General features: G+C 44.7%; 8 protein-coding genes across 8 annotated transcripts; 4 read left to right on the forward strand and 4 right to left on the reverse strand.

The window, feature by feature from the left end:
• Window positions 1-353: 353 nt before the first annotated feature.
• L199_004781 (uncharacterized protein) lies at window positions 354-950 on the reverse strand (the record flags this gene model as incomplete). The annotated part of the gene is made up of 1 exon (XM_064890503.1): window positions 354-950. The coding sequence occupies one exon, from the start codon at window positions 948-950 to the stop codon at window positions 354-356; it is 597 nt and encodes a 198-aa protein (XP_064746575.1).
• A 1,394-nt stretch (window positions 951-2,344) lies between these two features.
• L199_004782 (uncharacterized protein) lies at window positions 2,345-3,998 on the reverse strand (the record flags this gene model as incomplete). The annotated part of the gene is made up of 6 exons (XM_064890504.1): window positions 2,345-2,397; window positions 2,509-2,692; window positions 2,767-3,047; window positions 3,195-3,576; window positions 3,656-3,703; window positions 3,798-3,998. 6 exons carry the CDS (start codon window positions 3,996-3,998, stop codon window positions 2,345-2,347), a joined length of 1,149 nt encoding a protein of 382 aa, XP_064746576.1.
• A 959-nt stretch (window positions 3,999-4,957) lies between these two features.
• Window positions 4,958-6,031, reverse strand: L199_004783 (mitochondria fission 1 protein; the record flags this gene model as incomplete). The annotated part of the gene is made up of 6 exons (XM_064890505.1): window positions 4,958-5,034; window positions 5,165-5,254; window positions 5,378-5,479; window positions 5,592-5,654; window positions 5,834-5,903; window positions 5,969-6,031. The coding sequence occupies 6 exons, from the start codon at window positions 6,029-6,031 to the stop codon at window positions 4,958-4,960; spliced, it is 465 nt and encodes a 154-aa protein (XP_064746577.1).
• A 455-nt stretch (window positions 6,032-6,486) lies between these two features.
• Window positions 6,487-8,511, forward strand: L199_004784 (uncharacterized protein; the record flags this gene model as incomplete). The annotated part of the gene is made up of 6 exons (XM_064890506.1): window positions 6,487-6,764; window positions 6,845-6,863; window positions 6,933-7,092; window positions 7,167-7,753; window positions 7,857-8,156; window positions 8,272-8,511. 6 exons carry the CDS (start codon window positions 6,487-6,489, stop codon window positions 8,509-8,511), a joined length of 1,584 nt encoding a protein of 527 aa, XP_064746578.1.
• Window positions 8,512-9,174: 663 nt separating this feature from the next.
• Window positions 9,175-9,954, forward strand: L199_004785 (uncharacterized protein; the record flags this gene model as incomplete). The annotated part of the gene is made up of 1 exon (XM_064890507.1): window positions 9,175-9,954. The coding sequence occupies one exon, from the start codon at window positions 9,175-9,177 to the stop codon at window positions 9,952-9,954; it is 780 nt and encodes a 259-aa protein (XP_064746579.1).
• A 460-nt stretch (window positions 9,955-10,414) lies between these two features.
• L199_004786 (uncharacterized protein) lies at window positions 10,415-12,736 on the forward strand (the record flags this gene model as incomplete). The annotated part of the gene is made up of 8 exons (XM_064890508.1): window positions 10,415-10,523; window positions 10,637-11,010; window positions 11,119-11,253; window positions 11,397-11,708; window positions 11,816-12,019; window positions 12,093-12,311; window positions 12,391-12,500; window positions 12,595-12,736. 8 exons carry the CDS (start codon window positions 10,415-10,417, stop codon window positions 12,734-12,736), a joined length of 1,605 nt encoding a protein of 534 aa, XP_064746580.1.
• Window positions 12,737-13,071: 335 nt separating this feature from the next.
• L199_004787 (uncharacterized protein) lies at window positions 13,072-14,273 on the reverse strand (the record flags this gene model as incomplete). Its single annotated transcript, XM_064890509.1, has 2 exons — window positions 13,072-13,605; window positions 13,680-14,273. 2 exons carry the CDS (start codon window positions 14,271-14,273, stop codon window positions 13,072-13,074), a joined length of 1,128 nt encoding a protein of 375 aa, XP_064746581.1.
• A 670-nt stretch (window positions 14,274-14,943) lies between these two features.
• On the forward strand, window positions 14,944-16,508 carry L199_004788 (inorganic pyrophosphatase; the record flags this gene model as incomplete). The annotated part of the gene is made up of 10 exons (XM_064890510.1): window positions 14,944-14,976; window positions 15,039-15,054; window positions 15,121-15,169; window positions 15,246-15,289; window positions 15,364-15,441; window positions 15,513-15,563; window positions 15,641-15,978; window positions 16,083-16,216; window positions 16,298-16,407; window positions 16,471-16,508. 10 exons carry the CDS (start codon window positions 14,944-14,946, stop codon window positions 16,506-16,508), a joined length of 891 nt encoding a protein of 296 aa, XP_064746582.1.
• Between the last annotated feature and the right edge of the window lie 10 nt (window positions 16,509-16,518).

Raw genomic sequence — 16,518 nt, forward strand, 5'->3', positions numbered from 1 at the left:
CAAACTTCTTAATGAAAAGATTGTCCGTAAGCGTTTCTTCATTGTTTTTACGGCCTTGGTGTGTCGGTCAGTGGGGTTGTTGTGTGTTTCCTGTGTTCTCAGGGGAGGGTCTTCACGATCAATGACGTCGACACGACGATATGGGATACATTAAAGGGTGGTAAGATCATGGTATATACTGAAACTGAACGAATACATACAAACAGGTAAATTAGGAAGCCACCAGATCTGTCAATTTATGCTTTTTGCTCATATCCCTATCTACATGTTCGATAGTCCATGCTGTAAACCCACGCTCGTTGGAATTTAGGCACAATCAATTTTACAACTCATCCCAAAGTCCTGTCTGTCAATCAAGGTCCACTAACTTTGATGGTCTTAGTGAATTTCCGACACTGATCGCACCATGCTGAGCGTTTATCATCCTTCCTTCGCTTATCGCATTCGGCACATTCGAAATGGGTTTCCTCTGCTTCTAAATATTGCCGAATCCCGATCTGGTTATACAGTGGATTGGGATAGTTCACGTGTTCGGAATTCTGATTGTAAGGGTCGAATGCTGTATAAATAGACGTAGACAAGGGAGATTGTTGTGTATGAAGTGAATAATTTGGATGAACGAAAGGCGATTGAGAAGGATGGGGATGGGAAGTGGTGAATGAAGGTTGAGAGTGTGGCTGTTTGGAAGCTTGAGCAGGTTGATTTGTTTGAAGTTGAGGATGAGTGAAGGGATTCGGTGCAGCAGGGGAACCTTGATTATAGTAATGCTGCATATAGCCACCGTAATGTTGAGAAGAGCGATGACCTTGACAGCTGAGAGCAGGAATACTACCCAGGTGAACGAATTGAGAATGTTGTGGCGGTTCTGATTGAGCGATATATCCGGGAGGGTCGTATGGCTGGTAGAATCCTTCAAGAGGGATTGACTTTTTCGCTTTTTTACCTTTCATGATATCAGCATATGGATATAGTTCATGATGCAAGTACGGAGTTGAAGCCACTTGTCAGTTATATATATACATGGTGCTCGATAATATTACTGCATGATCACTCTTCGATGCTCCATCTTTGACCATACGAGGACAATTACAAGACGATCAGATTAGCGATCACCGCATGGTGATTGTCTGAAGAATGTCATGCGAAACCATCATGGTTGATGTGAGTATATCAACGAGACTAGATCAGCAGATGGCACACCACGAGCTGAACAAGTGAATCTGCTTAAGACGATCTGGATATATCATGTTGACGTTAAGACCTACTCCATTCCATACGAGTACACGTACACATTTTCGAATGATCTGTTACTTCATGCTACAGTTCTATCATTATTAGCTTTATAACTCCCATGCATTCCGATGCGTTACCGAGATCTGGACTCCCATGGACGGCAGGTGATGCATCATCAACCGAAGCGAGGCGGCAAAAGCATGTTGCTTTCGCGGCAAAGATTGAATAAGGTTCTCGGCATGAAGACTCCCTGGAGAAGCATGAGAGGATTGAAAAAAACCTCGATAAGAATTTCGTCAGCTTGAGGTCAGATCGAGGCTGAAAGATATCATAGTCGACGTCAAAATCAGGATCAATATGATGGACAATCTCTATACGCTATTGTGGTTGTGTGTAATGGATTGGAGATTGAAGGAGTTTCCATTTTTAGTTAGTCCGATGACATCCAGCAAGAGAAAACGGATGATTCCTTTGATTTGCTGTGCTAAATCATGCTCTGCCTTGAATTAAAAAGCTTCTCACTGTGTCTTCTAATGTGTGTGAATGACTAGTGGTGTTCGTGATTATCTTTTGGCAAGATTCGGACTTGCCCTTCTTTGTTGTCCGTTGATCACGATTCGTTCTTCCAGACCAGATTGACGAATGGCTTCACACAGATGGCGTGCGAACATTCACCATCAAAGGATGTCGATCTTTCGTTAGTTCGTTAGTAGATTGTTATTCATAAGCGATGACCCTTTTCCGTCCGACAAAGGCCAGATCAATCTTTCCCATTCACGATGGTCTTTCAAGATGCAAGGTTGAATTCATATATGACAATGCCAAAAGAGAAATTAGATCATGATTCGATTACTGCAATATACCAAAAGAGCATTGTAAATATACACATATTTTCCTCCTCAGTGAATAAGGACATCGATGATCCTGAGTGGTGGACGTCTAGACATCCTTTCTTCCACGCATTTAGTTTGATTCTATACTATTCACAATTTCGATGGTGTCGATATTGCATTCACTTTTTCGTCAAGTCATCCTCCGTCCTCCCTCTCATCCTTGTTCCCGGCTATCCGCGATGTTACGGAAATTCAACTTGTCAATTTGTTATATCGGTTTATACCGCTTGACCAGATTCAGGCAAATGACCGTTTTGCCTTATAAGGACCTCTGCGACAACAACAGCATGATTAGCGGATATATCCGTGATATTTTCGAATTGTTTTATGCAGATCCCTTTCCATTTTATACCGCAGCTGAAATCAGAAACAGGCGACTCACTGAAGAACTCATAACTCATCCAACTTATTGCCGTACTAGGCGCCACGGTCAGCACTCGAGGTAACATTCCTCTTCTCAGACCCCTCCATCCATCCCTATCTCTGATGATCCGTAATGCTTCGCCCATCGATTTGGCAGCTCGTATGCGTGGGTCAGAGTTTGATCCTCTTGTTTGTAACAAGGTCTACAGCGAAGGAAGTGAAGTCAGTACAGCCCACAGTATAATTTTGCAATACTTTGTGGGGACCTGAAACTCACCTTAGCTACATCCAACGGCGTAGTCACAGCAGCAGCCAATCCACCAGCAATCCCACCTGCCGTACAGTGCGTTACCGGACTATAACTTCCATCGGGATTCAACAATGTCTTCAGACTTTCGTAAGCGGAGAACTGAACAGCGGTGAACGGCACGCTCATCGTTAACGTCGTAGGGTACGATACGTAGAATGCGGCCAATCCTTCTCGGGCGTATACCGTTCGAGCACAGGATAAGACGGTTCGATGAGGGGAGTTTCGGATTTGCATTCGTTGTTTGATAACTGTATAAATGATTTGATCAGTATCAGATCTTTGGGATCACAATGTGAAAACGAGGTCTGGAGGGCCGGGTAGAAGATGCAAAGGACGATGATGGAGCTCTGATATGATCGGTAGAAGCAGAAGGGAGAAAGCTTGCCTCAACTCACCATCGAAAGGATTCATCAAAGCATCACTCGATATCGTTGCAGCCGCTCCTGCCAATGCCGTCCCAGCGACACCCGCCCAACCTTCTCCCCTCCCTCCACTGATCTCCCTGACGAACTCGTACATCCCAAAATGAGCTGCGTGCGCTGGACCGGCACCTAATATGACTGAAGCTACACCTCTCCATAATGATCTAAGACCCTCGGTGGTTGATATCGATCGGACATGCTGCATGATTGTATTCAGTTGTGGTGCTGCCGCTCGAGCTGCGGACGTTGATGCTGATGCTGATGCTGAGGTAGCCGTGGGAGCAGTAGCAGAAGACGGTCCAACACCGAGGGGTGAGAGAATAGGATTGAGGGCTGGGAGTACTTGCATTCGGGTCTATCAGGCCAATGGCAGATCAGTATCACTGTTATTGAGATACGCATCCATAGCATGGCGATACGATGATTGTACTTACTTTGATCGAATCCACAGGGAAGATAGCAGCATGTTCGGAGATACCGGCCTTTTGGATAGTAAAGTTAGCTCGACCATTGGACACAGACCATACAATGACTTGTCAAGGTGAAACTGGTTGTAGGAGGTGAGATGGGACATACCATAGCTCCCGCAGCCATATTGACCGCCCATCCACTACCCACAGGCAGACTCTCATAATCATGCTCTTCCTCTTCTTCCAACGCTACTGACGATTCACCTGCGGGCTGGATCGGTGGAACGTTGTGTATGTGAGCCGAATGAGGGTGTACGTGGAACTGGGGAAGTGAAGAGCTCGATGAGGACGGTGTGGAGGATGACATGTTGAGGTATTTGAAGGGCCTAGTTGTAGATTTGTGGATCTACCTTCAATGCGAGTTGAGGTGTCTGAAATCCAATAGCCAAAAATCACAAAGTTTTCAATAGAGAAGATGACCGTTCCAGTTCGGACGGTGTTGGTTATGAAAGTGGATTGCAGAAGTCGAATGCACCTAGAGTGATTATCACATATCAAGTGTCAGTATGCCGAGGCGATGATGAAGGATCTTGGCTGCCCAAATATTAAGTGGGGAAAAATTGGAAGTCTCAAGCCAAAGCGTCATCGAAGATTCAGCGTTCAGTGACCTGGTACAACGACATCCACCATTGAGATATACTCTTGTGAACATTCGCATACGATGGCTCTTGCCATCCATGATTCTTACTGGCATGGCGGCCAAGAATTCGAGTCAACAGCAAGAAAGACGACACTCACTGTTAACCGATCTCTACCCTTTTGGTTCGAAGCGAGCGATCGAGAGCAGTACGACAATTCGTCTTGGTCCTGAGTGTAGGCCGTAGACTTGCTGAAGCTGAGGTGATTCCTTGAGATGATGAGCGGTCTTACCTTGACGATGGCAATGCTATCACCTGTTGTGTCTCCGATGACTTTTTCTTCTGGGTGGTGATGGTTTGGTGCATGTGGTTAGGATTTGTTCGGCCGGTTCTAAAGTGCAGGTGGAATCAGAATCAGATAAAATAATTTTGACGCCCATGGTGCAGTTACGTAACCAGGGCGGCACCTTCGGCATTTGACCAATTACGAGTATAATGGAGTCAGTCTGTTCTCCAGTAGACAGACAGACATGCGTAAAGTATACATACTAGTTGGATAGAAATATAGTGGCATACGTGTATACATACAGGAAGGACATACACCATCGAGTTCACTATATGATGATATGGCAGATTCCGTGGGCGAAATAGAGAAGAAGAACATCGTCACCGCTTATCACCGTTATCGTTATCTCCTTGAACGTTTCACCAAGCCTGCTACTATCAACCCTGTCACTGCTGCTGCACCCGCTATGAGACCCATTCCTAGATGTGGCATGGAACGTCAGTTTGCGTCATCTTACAGTATCTCTATCTGGAGGTGGAGAATATGTGTCCTCTTTATACTGAAGATAAAGGTTCGGCGTCTCAAATAGACGCCCATAGCGCAACTCACCTATATATCCATCTCTCTGAACTGCCTGGTCGATCAATGTTCGTAAGGATTGAGCTTGCATGTTCTCTGGTTCGACGGATAGTAGGAGGTCTAAGAGATTACAGTTATCAGTAAGACGACCGTTCGCTATACTGCAAATGAGTGATCTAAGGGGGCCATGATAGATAAAGTGATAGGGGCGACGATGAACGCGAATATCACATAGATACTCACCATTGAACCTCTTGGCATATGCATAATTCTTCAATTTGTAATAGCCTACAGCGATGTAATACGTGCATTCCCTTCGGTGAGCGGGTGAAGCGGAATATATCTCTAAATCACATAAGTAGGTTAGTTGTACAACTTTGGCAAATAATCGACAGCTGACCATCACCTAGATGAAGATGTTGGTCCGGCAGTAATGGAACTGGAAAGATTGACATACCTTGTAGTAATTTCACGCCTTCCGTTTGGTACTCTGCACTACCCGATTTGACTAGACCCCAGCCTGATTAAACGTACAGTGACAAGATCAGTAATGGACGATACGATTACGCGACGATGGGGAAGAATGAGCGGGGTGTTGTGAGCTCATGATATCGTAAGATAGACCCTGGCTACCAACCTGCTCGAACAGGAGGAAAAGCAACGTAGATATTTGCTTGAATGAGAACGACACCTACTCACCATAATTGAATTTACTCTGAGTAGTCACATGACCCTGTTCGATCTCCTTGTAATACTGCGTCTTCAATACCTATATATGACAACCTGAAGTAAGCTTGTACTCTGATCCTTAGGATGAACATGTGTCTAGCTCACTTGTAGTTCCTCGTAGCCCAAGGAAGTCTCGGCTTCAGCTGCGTATGGTAGTTCGGTAGGCATTGTGTGTTACTGATCTCGTGGTGTGAGTGCTGCTTTGTGTCGTCTGATGGACAGTCTTCGAAGAATCGATGACGAGCTGGTTGTTCTGTTGATGCTGGTCTTGTTATAGACGTCTGTACGATATGCATTAGATGTTCGAATGGTGGCAAGATATTTCACGTATCTTCACGTAGCACCGTCATCAGCTCGGCTATGCAGGAGTCGACCTCCACTACTCAGCGGGTCATTAGGAAAAATTGATAATCACCATTACAGAGAAGTCCAATATGAGATTACGAAAATTGCTAATCAACTCACCAAGGATTAACACGTGATATGAGATTTTGGTATGAGTAGACCTGTGAACAACAAAAGTCAACTAACTGGCACTACTTCACTCGCCATTCATCCAGCCTCACATCCACCTTGACATTGATTCTACTGGGAGCACACAATTGTAGAGACAGACGAGCAAGATGTCAGCTCCGAATAGAGGTAAACCCTCTCTCATAGCGGCCGCTCAAAGCCAAAATCAGAACCAACCTCAGGCATCAACTTCAACTTCAACGACGACGACTGTTCCTCCCAACCTAGCTTCCATACCCATGTCTACCGTCTCTTCATCCACATCTGGATCTGGGTCCATATCAGCTAGATCCACACCCGCTCCTTCCCAGGGTGGTAGTGTGCCGCCTTCAGGTGGTGTGCAGAGGCTGAAGTTCAAGCCGAAAGTACCCATAAGAAGGGTTAAACAGTGAGTGGGATGTGACTTGTTGATTTGATTTTCATTGCTTTGATCGATCATCATGCTGACGGTAATGAGTGGTATTGTAGAGAATTAGATGTCAAACCTGTGAGCTCTCGCCTGTTCCGACAGACTCCGATGCTAGTTCAGCTTACGATATGCCTTTACTGTATATAGGACATATCGAACATACCCGCTTCGTCATCTGCTCCCCGTGGGGGTATGCGCGGCTCACCGAGAGGACGAGGAGGACCAGGTAGGGGAAGAGGACGAGGGAACGTACCTTCAACATCCATCGCGGCGGGTGTCTTTGGTGGTCCAAGACCTGTTCCCAGTGGTAAGTGATCATAAAAAACTTATTTTAGACCGATAATGAGTCAGTACTGACCTTTTCAATTGTCTCGTTTATAGCTTCATCATCTCGTAAATTCACTGCCAGCGCATCGACCATGACATCCCGGTTTGACGAGCAAGATATCGAAGTTTATTCTGATCATTCTGACCAGGAAGGTGGATCGATGGGTAGACCAATCGATATAGATTTGGTATCTACCATGTCTGAATCTGCGCCTACCTCTTTATATAGAGATAGAAGGTCGAATCATGATAAGAAAGTTAAAGGCAAAGATGAGAAGAAAGAAAAAGAAAAGAAGAAGAAAAAGAAAGATACCCCCTCTACCATTGAATCTGATGTGAATATGGCATTAGGAGTAAAAGCAGAACCTATCTCACCTGAGAAACGACCTCAACAGCTTAGAGAGGACGATACGATGTTATCGGATGATGAGATGCAGGATAGGGATGATCAAGGTAGAAGAGTTAGAAACTTCGCTCAAACGGGTGGTATAGAAGAACCTCCCCATAGTACTCGCTCGCCAACTGGAGATGATGATGAGGATGATGAGGTGAATGAAGCTCAGATGGTAGATTTGAGTGAAAGTGAAGAAGAGGAGGAAGAAGAGGATATGACGGGTGATTTCAATCAGGTTGATGGATATGTGAGTGGTATCCCTGTGAAACGCATCACTATCCTATGTCTGTGGTGTTTATCGAATGAATGAGTTGAAGCTAATGATGACTCTGTCTGTTGTGCTTGAATAGGACAACCCAGAAGAAAAATTGTTTATATTCCAGTTCCCTCATCTTTTTCCGAAATTCCTTCCTGCCACTCCGGTCGACCTTACGACAGATACCAAACCCGATATCAACAACCCCACTACGACCGGAACCGCTCAGAAGGATGTCAAACCTGATATCAAACCTACCGGTGCACAGTTACGATCCACTGGACCAGGTGGGAAGAAAGTACCTGAACCTTTACCTGAAGGAAGGGTAGGCACGATGGTAGTCATGAAAAGTGGGAAAGTGAAGATTGTAATGGGTAAAGATATAGTGATGAATGTGAGTAGTGCACTTCTTTCTATCGGAAATCGTCTCCATTACCAGAGTCCGTATCTCGTGAGGTAAATGTAAAGGAGGAAGGAATACTGATAATTGCTACGTATTGGATCCTTAGGTGACACCAGGCTTGCCAACCACGTTCATACAACATCTCGTTCACCTCGATAACAAGACCAAATCGGCTCATGTATTAGGTGAAGTGCACAAGAACTACGTGGTCACCCCTGATATTGATAGATTATTGGAAGATCTATATATCAACGGAGGTCAAACCCCTGGAGAGGTAGATGCGGAGAGGAGGAGACGGTTGATAAGGGAAAGAGGTTTGATGCCCATGAAAAGGGAGAGGGATTGAGAGTGAGACTGACACTGATGCGAGGATACTGGATGTATGTGATGAGATATACGAAACGAGATGTAATGACTTTGCTTCTTATGTGTTCCACTAGCGACTAAAGAGTGATTGTGCACTGACTTTGACGAAGGGGGTGAATGAGGCTACAGTAGTTGGACATCGTATGTCAAGTTGTTCCAACAGTACTCTTTTGCGTCATCATCAAGGGATCGACTCGACTCACTGATCCTTTCACTGACGACAGAAGGGATATGTATCGATTCTCCCATGCCGTCCTTTGTGGCCTGTGAATATGGGATACAAAGGTAGTCAAGGACGCATTTTGCAGATATACTCGTCACTCAGGACGGGTCGGACAGAATTCGTTGTTGTTGCTGTTGTTGTATTTCAACATTTGGTGTAACAATTACGCATATTATCATTCTCGGTGTAGTCTTTGTTCATCATCTTTTTCCATCAGCTGCGATACAAAAGTCGATAATCAATGAGACACTGTCAATCTGATACCTAACTGACGGAAAGGGGAAAAAAAAATTGTTAGAAGACAGTCAACGGCTAAACCACATTCTCACCCAATCTACTGATATACAGTAAAAGAACAGTTATTATCTTCAATGAAGTAGCTTCAACAGACTAATAATTGTCACAAAGCTACTATCAGACATGTCGTCAGAAACAGCTATTCGCTTATCTGCAAGTATACCATTGGAACACGAAGGATACAAAGATGACGAACGAAGAAATATCAACAACTATCATGAATGTCCCTCACCACCTATAAAATCCCTCAAACCACCATCCCCATCCATCAACCCCTCCCCTCAACTCCCTTCTACCCCTACAATACCGACTCTCCGATTACCCATCCCACTCGTCTGTCTACCTTCACACACACCTTCAAAATCTACCCTCATACCTTCCTTACCCCACAAACCTATAAACAGTGGCGGTGGAATGGGGAATATACCGAACTCGGTCAAAGACCTGAGAAGTCTAGCCTCGTCGGTGGGTCATTCTACCCTTAGACCTATATCTACGAATGAAGGAGAAAGTACCATTAGACCTGGACCTGGGGGAAGTTTGATTTCGTTTGGAGGTCAATTGAGGAACTTAGACAAATCGTTCTTGAAGCAGTTTGCAACTCGTTCGAAAGAGGGTAGTGACAGCTCTAGTACTGTTAGATTGGATGAACATGGAATGATGGATGGAAGAAGATTGAGTGGGGAAAAGAGAGGGATAGATGAGGTTGATGTGGAGTGGTGTTTCTTCTGTGGCAAGGAGAGGATAAGAGCTGAGATGGGGTTGAGAGAGGTGGATCTGATGAAGATGCTTTTGCCAGCCGCGACTGCTTCAGGGATTGAGGGGAAGATACAGGGAGAGGGTGAAAAGGAGGAGGAGGGAAAGAGTTGGCAGTGGGTTTGTAAGAGATGTGATCGGGAGTAAGGAAGGGTACAGTACTAGTATAGGTGATGGTTTCAGATGAAACAGTTGTTGAAGTTTGGAAAAAGTGTATACATATATGGTTAAACTCTCTTCCTCGTCCTACCTACTATCACTCTCGGTATGCATATGGTACAGTACAAAATATGATTGACCGCATCCATGTTGACCGACCATTTACTTGCATTGAATTTGCCACCATAAGCGCCACAGATGAGCTTTTCGTCATCTCTGGCTGAGTGGATGAGGTCAAGTGGAGGTCAACTTGAACCGCAACACCCCATCAACGTCTGATGATCCAATTCTACCTCTCTCCCTCCCTCTATCAATCGTCATTCTCCTGTCTTCAACAATCATATCAACAGGAGCAAGGGAGAAAATCGGCTTCATCCTTCAGCTGGATCGGCAAAAACTAAAACGCAAATATCGCTATATTGCTTACAAGAGTCACACACCAATCATCATGTCCTCCTCCGCATCTTCCTCTTCCCGACGTCGGTCCGTTGAAGAGATGATCTCGCCAATAGATGTCGATTCGTTCGATTGGGCAGCCTACGAGAGTACCTACAAAGGTAAGCAGAGACTCTTTTCCTCTGCCTCAAACCTCAAACAGCTTTCCTATCTGCCTGTAATACCTTCTTTGTAGAGTAAGATATCAATCGTTGATACCAACCCATAATCGCAGGTCGAGCACTCATAACACGCCTAACTCACATCCCCACCCTCCTTCTAACCACTTCCCCCTCCCATCCTACTCCCCATGCTATAGCCTTGTCCAAAGCAGCTTTAAAACGATTGATACCGCATATCAAGGATGATACATGGGATTATACCACCTATTTCCAAAGTGTCCGATTACTTATTGATCCCACATCACTTAAAAAGCCCGATGATTCAACGATGGATATTGACGAGAGCGCCGCTTCTGCAGTAGCGGGGGATGGAGAGATGGATATGGAGTGGATCGAGAATGTAAAAGAGCTGGAAAGAAGGGAAAATACAAGGTTGGATGTGGAACTGAGAGGATATTTGAGTAATTTGATTAAAGAGAGTATAAGAGTGAGTACCAAAGTATACTTTTTATTGTTGTTTGGACTATATCCCCAGGATTAGCTTATAGTAGGGAGGAGTGATGTATGCTGATGTATCTTGATATGGATCGGTTAGCTCACGTACCTCGCTTTCGCACAATTATCGATCAAAGTTGGAAATTCATCTTCTGCGATGAAGAATTATGGAGCGGTGAGGGAATATAGTACGAGTGCACAACATCATGTAGATCTAGGTGTCGGTATTGTAGAGGTGAGTGGTACAGACTGCTTCCTACATCTGGACTATATGTCATCTTATTTATCCTGTATCACCACCACTTACATCTCAATGACAATGAGGACTTGTGATCGCATACCAGCATTGAGCTGAGCTGATATACTCTACTCGAACAGACCCTCCTTGCATTCAACCTCCCTGCCACACTCCCAGGACACATCTCAAAGCTCGAAGCGACCCTGGACCGATTACATCCTCCACCAACAAGCACCAAGAACCAGGCTGAAGCTGCCAATGTGACTGCTTCGGACATACGAGAAAGAAGGGAGAACGAATTGAGGAGTCTGTCAGTGAGAAAAAGCGTCATGATACGAATCAAAATTGCCAAAGGTCTCGTGGCGCTGTATAATCGAGAATGGGCTAAGGCCGCGAGAGAGTTATTGGGTGTTCAGGAGGATTGTGGTGGGCAAGCTGATTTTGAGGGGAAGGTGAGTGGAGTTCAAACTTGTTTGGTGGTTTCACGTCGAGGTAGATATACGATATCGAAGAAGTGACAATTACCTAAGATGCTGAAACTTCTGAATTGATCCAATAGGCAATCTCAACTTCTGATATAGGATTGATCGTCACCTTCTGCACATTAGCGAATGGAGACAGAGATCAGATTAGAAGGGTTCTATTGGAAAATCCAAATTACAAATCGCAGATTGATGATTCGAATTCATGGTTGATTGACTTAATCAACTCGTTTGTCGATGCGGATTATGGACAGGTCATGAGATTGCTTTACAAATCTGAGGTGGGCTACTATCCACCATATGACGATCGGCACATCGGATGCTGAACTGATGCGAATGCTTATGGCTTCACAGCCTATCCTCCTACTCAATCCTTTTCTTTCAGCCCACACTACCATCCTCATCGACCTGATCCAAACTAAATGCATACTCCAATATGTCCAACCCTTCTCTTCTATCAGGATTCAAACTATGGCGAATTCGTTTGGATTGACCGAGGAGCAGATGTTGGGTTTGGTAGAGGGTTTGGTGGAAGGGAAAGAGATTAGAGGAAAGATAGATCTGATAGATCATGTTAGTTCTGTCTCACTGTTGCGACGATCGTTTGACATATTATGATGAGCCGAGTTGATGGACTCATGCGCAATTGTAGGTGATTAACATGACCGAACCGGATTATCGAAATGAAATGTTCAAAAACGCCTATCAAGTGGGTAAGAAAGTCAGTGAGGTAACTCAATCAGCTATCCTAAGGATGAAAATGTAAGTTGGACTTTTATTTTTTTATTTACTGAAATCTGTGAGATTTTGAATGTCATTGATTCATCATACTGACTTTTTCTTGGTCATGGTATAGGATCGAAGCTGGTTTAATCGTTGACCCACGACCACCTAAATCTGAGAAACCAGGTTCAGGTGTAGATGAGAAAGGTCAATTGGTATTGGATGAAGGGTTAGGTGAGGGGTTGGGGATTGAGCCTGATTCGTATGATGTTTAGGTGTCGATAAAGAGATTCGATGGGTTGCAGGACAGATGTAGTATAAGCACATGACTGCTGAGGAGATGAGATGAGACGATGAGGGTGGAGTTTCATGTATAAAAACGAACGAAAACGACGAGTTGTAATATAATTGATTTAATGATGACAACATGCATACAGAAGATGTGTATACATACATAAATGTAAGCTCGTGACGGTACAATATGGGATGATACAAGATATAACAAGGATGATGACAAAGGCAGAAAATCAAAAGTGTGCGAGACGATTTGGTGATCTTACATGCTTATGATGTGATGCGTTACAATAGGTAGATTGCAGATTGTAGATGATCACTGGACTTTCATACCTCCTGCTGATAAGATATTCCAGCTAGATCCTCCTCCTTTCCCTTTCCCTTGCCCAGTACTCTGTTTCACATTGACCCTCAATTTCGATAAACTACCACCATGCTCTTTCTCCCACTCATCATCCTCAAAGAAACTCTCCAAAGCTCTCTGTTCCCTATTCTCTTTATTCGCGAATTGCTTTTTCTTATGACCATCGATTGTTTCCCCACTTCCACTTTCCAGTGGATCATCTCCGAGTGATTCTTCTAATTCCGAAAGGTTGAGATAGGTATTGGCAATGCCCAGATCTGTATTTTTAGTCAGGAGTTGAAATCTTTTCAGTTGTTTGGATTTCTCCCTTTCTTCGTTGTTTACATTTCCATCGGGTTGTGGCGGTGAGGTATATGGATGTGAAGGTATCTTGGATAACGGGATTTGACGACGTAAGATGATTAGTGTTTTTCGGGTATGAAGGATACGAGGATGAGTGGATAAGGCGGTGTATGGCAGGTTGTTCAATGATAGGAGCTCGTGAGGCTATCAATGGGATTGTACATATCAACATGCCGTACAAGCAATGATGGTAGGGAGATATTCAATGGCACACTTACATCAGTTGCGTACCGCCTTGAAATGGATAGGAGTGTATCGGATTTTTGGATTTGATGTGTCACTTCGACTGTCTCGCATTTCCCTTCACCTGCCGTTGGGATGACCGCAGGAGTAGAAATGGTATTATCTGGCGTTGACGTGTCGGTAGGCTCTTTCGATGTATCTAATTCGCTTTCTGACAAGTCTTCGTTGATTGTACCGTCTCGGATGATCTGTTCGTTTCGATTGGTGTCATTGTTCTGCTGAGAACTGATATCTTCATATCCTGGTGGTGCATCTGCGTCGTCCTCATCATCATCATCATCGGAATCACCAATTTCAAATACAACCTCATCCCCATTACTCCTTACTACATCTCTTGCTAGACCAATATCATTTCTACTCCCATTTGACTCACCGAGTCTGGATATACTAGCCCCACCTTTCAGTTCGGATGTACGAGGATCACCACATCTCAGACATGGTATATATTCTTTCAATCTCGGATTCCTGTTGATGCAACTTGGACATATCGGAGTGGAACAACAGGGAGTGATGAATGATTGTTTGAAGATATTGGGGGGAAGTTCGGATGAACATGTTTGGCAGGACATCGTGTATTGCGAGGGTTTATCGAAAATCTTGGTTCTGTTGGACTGTATATCTAGTACGGTACGATTTACGATCTACGCAAACCTAAGTGTACTGGATATAACAGACTTTTGAGGTGTTCTGTACCAATTGAAGGGCTTTCTACAGCGGGTGTGAATGTGAGTCTGTTGGGGAGACTGTCCTATGAGTCCTCCTTGCCAGGTAATCCTATACTGAGTTCCGAACCTATATAGCTGTTGATGTTATATCGAGTGTCATTTCTCAAAGATCAGTCGCATCACCCCTCTCTTATTGATCGACATCGACAACCGGGGTGGCGAACCTCCACCTGGTTGAGGATGCTGATCATCGCCACATCCCGATAAAACCGAGGTACGGTTATACACCACGACATAACGCCGGCCGTACTATGGTAAGTGTGGGGGTATATAGTATTCCAGATATTTCAGTAGGGATTAGGGATGTGGAGGTGACGTGCTTGACCGTAGAGAGAGTAGAGAGTTGCGCCCGGACCCACACTCACACACCACCACAAAAAGTCACTTTGGCCAGTTGGCAATCCAAAATATCCCATCCTCTTCTACACTTCCTCTTGCTCCCTCACCCCAGACGACGTATATGAATATCGCTATTCGTAGATTGTCAACTACCGCAAAACATCTATCAAACAAAATGTCAGGAGAATACCAAACTAGAATCATTGGCGTGAGTTCATCCAATTTCATGAATTGGAGGTACAGTGGACTGATCCACTTGAGATGGTTCAGGCTGCCAACACCCTTGGTTAGTCGCTCTATTTCAGGTTTGGCTTGACAATTAGTAATGCTCATTACTCATAATTGAATGTAGAACACCGAGTCTTCCTTGAGAAAGAGGGCAAGGTCGTCTCCCCTTTCCAGTGAGTGCACGTTTATGTGTCAGCTGCAAGTTGATCGTGGAAGCGAAGAGACATTAAGCTGATTTGTGGATAATAGCGATATCCCTCTCTTCGCTGATGAGTCCAAGACCGTCCTCAACAGTGAGTCTTGTTTTAAAACCTTTTTACTTTACGCTTACTGAAACTGTTATCTGACCATTTTCTTCGTGTCGCAGTGGTTGTCGAGGTACCCCGATGGACCAACGCCAAGATGGAGATCTCCAAGGAGGAGGCTTTCAACCCCATCAAGCAAGGTAAGTTTCGCTCTCCCTATCAATCCATGTCTTAACGTTTTGAACCGTATGCTAATCCAGTCAATCTTCAGATATCAAAAAGGGTAAACTCCGATACGTTCGAAACTGTTTCCCTCACCACGGTAAGTTGTTTCTCCTGATATCAGGTATTCCTGTTATATTCTCGCATAAATACGTGTTAGCTAATGCCTGTGATCAGGTTACATCTGGAACTACGGTGCCTTCCCTCAAACATGGGAAGACCCCAACGTCAAACACGCCGAAACCGGTGCCAATGGTGATAACGACCCTCTTGACGTCTGTGAGATCGGTGAAGCCGTAGGATACGTCGGTCAAGTCAAACAAGTTAAAGTCCTCGGTATCATGGCTCTTTTGGACGAAGGTGAAACAGATTGGAAAGTTCTCGTCGTCGATGTCAATGACCCATTGGCTCCTCGATTGAACGACATTGAAGATGTCGAGAGACACCTTCCCGGTTTGATCAGAGCTACCAACGAATGGTTCAGAATCTACAAAATCCCTGATGGTAAACCCGAGGTGAGTGTGATCTACTGACTTTGTTAATCATATCATCATCTGATGTATCAAAATCAAGTCAAAGGGGCGCTCGCTGACATTGTCAAATGATTGTGATCACACAGAACGTCTTCGCCTTCTCCGGTGAAGCCAAGTCCAAGAAATACGCCGTCGAGATCATCCACGAATGTCACGAGGCTTGGAGAAAATTGGTTCACGGTGAAACCGCTGCCAGTACCGATGCTTACAACTTGGCCATGTGAGTTCCGGTCGATGTCGACGAAGTCATCCGTTTGGATTTCCTTCGCCTGAGGGAGGATGCTGATTGTACTGGTCGTAGCCACAACACCACTGTCAAAGGCTCCAAGGGACTTATCTCTACCTCTGATAGCGTCTACACTTCCCTTCCTGCTGATTCCAGAAAACCTGCTGCTCCTATCGATCCTTCCAGTGAGTTTATGTCAAAGGTTATGGGCAGCGAGGTCGTCGTACTGATGGTATGCCTTCTTATAGTCGACAAGAGTTTCTTCATCTCTTCTGCTTCTGCCTGAACTCCGTCAA

This window comes from Kwoniella botswanensis, chromosome 1 (assembly GCF_036426115.1).
Source record: "Kwoniella botswanensis chromosome 1, complete sequence".
Classification (NCBI taxonomy): Eukaryota; Fungi; Basidiomycota; class Tremellomycetes; order Tremellales; family Cryptococcaceae; genus Kwoniella; species Kwoniella botswanensis.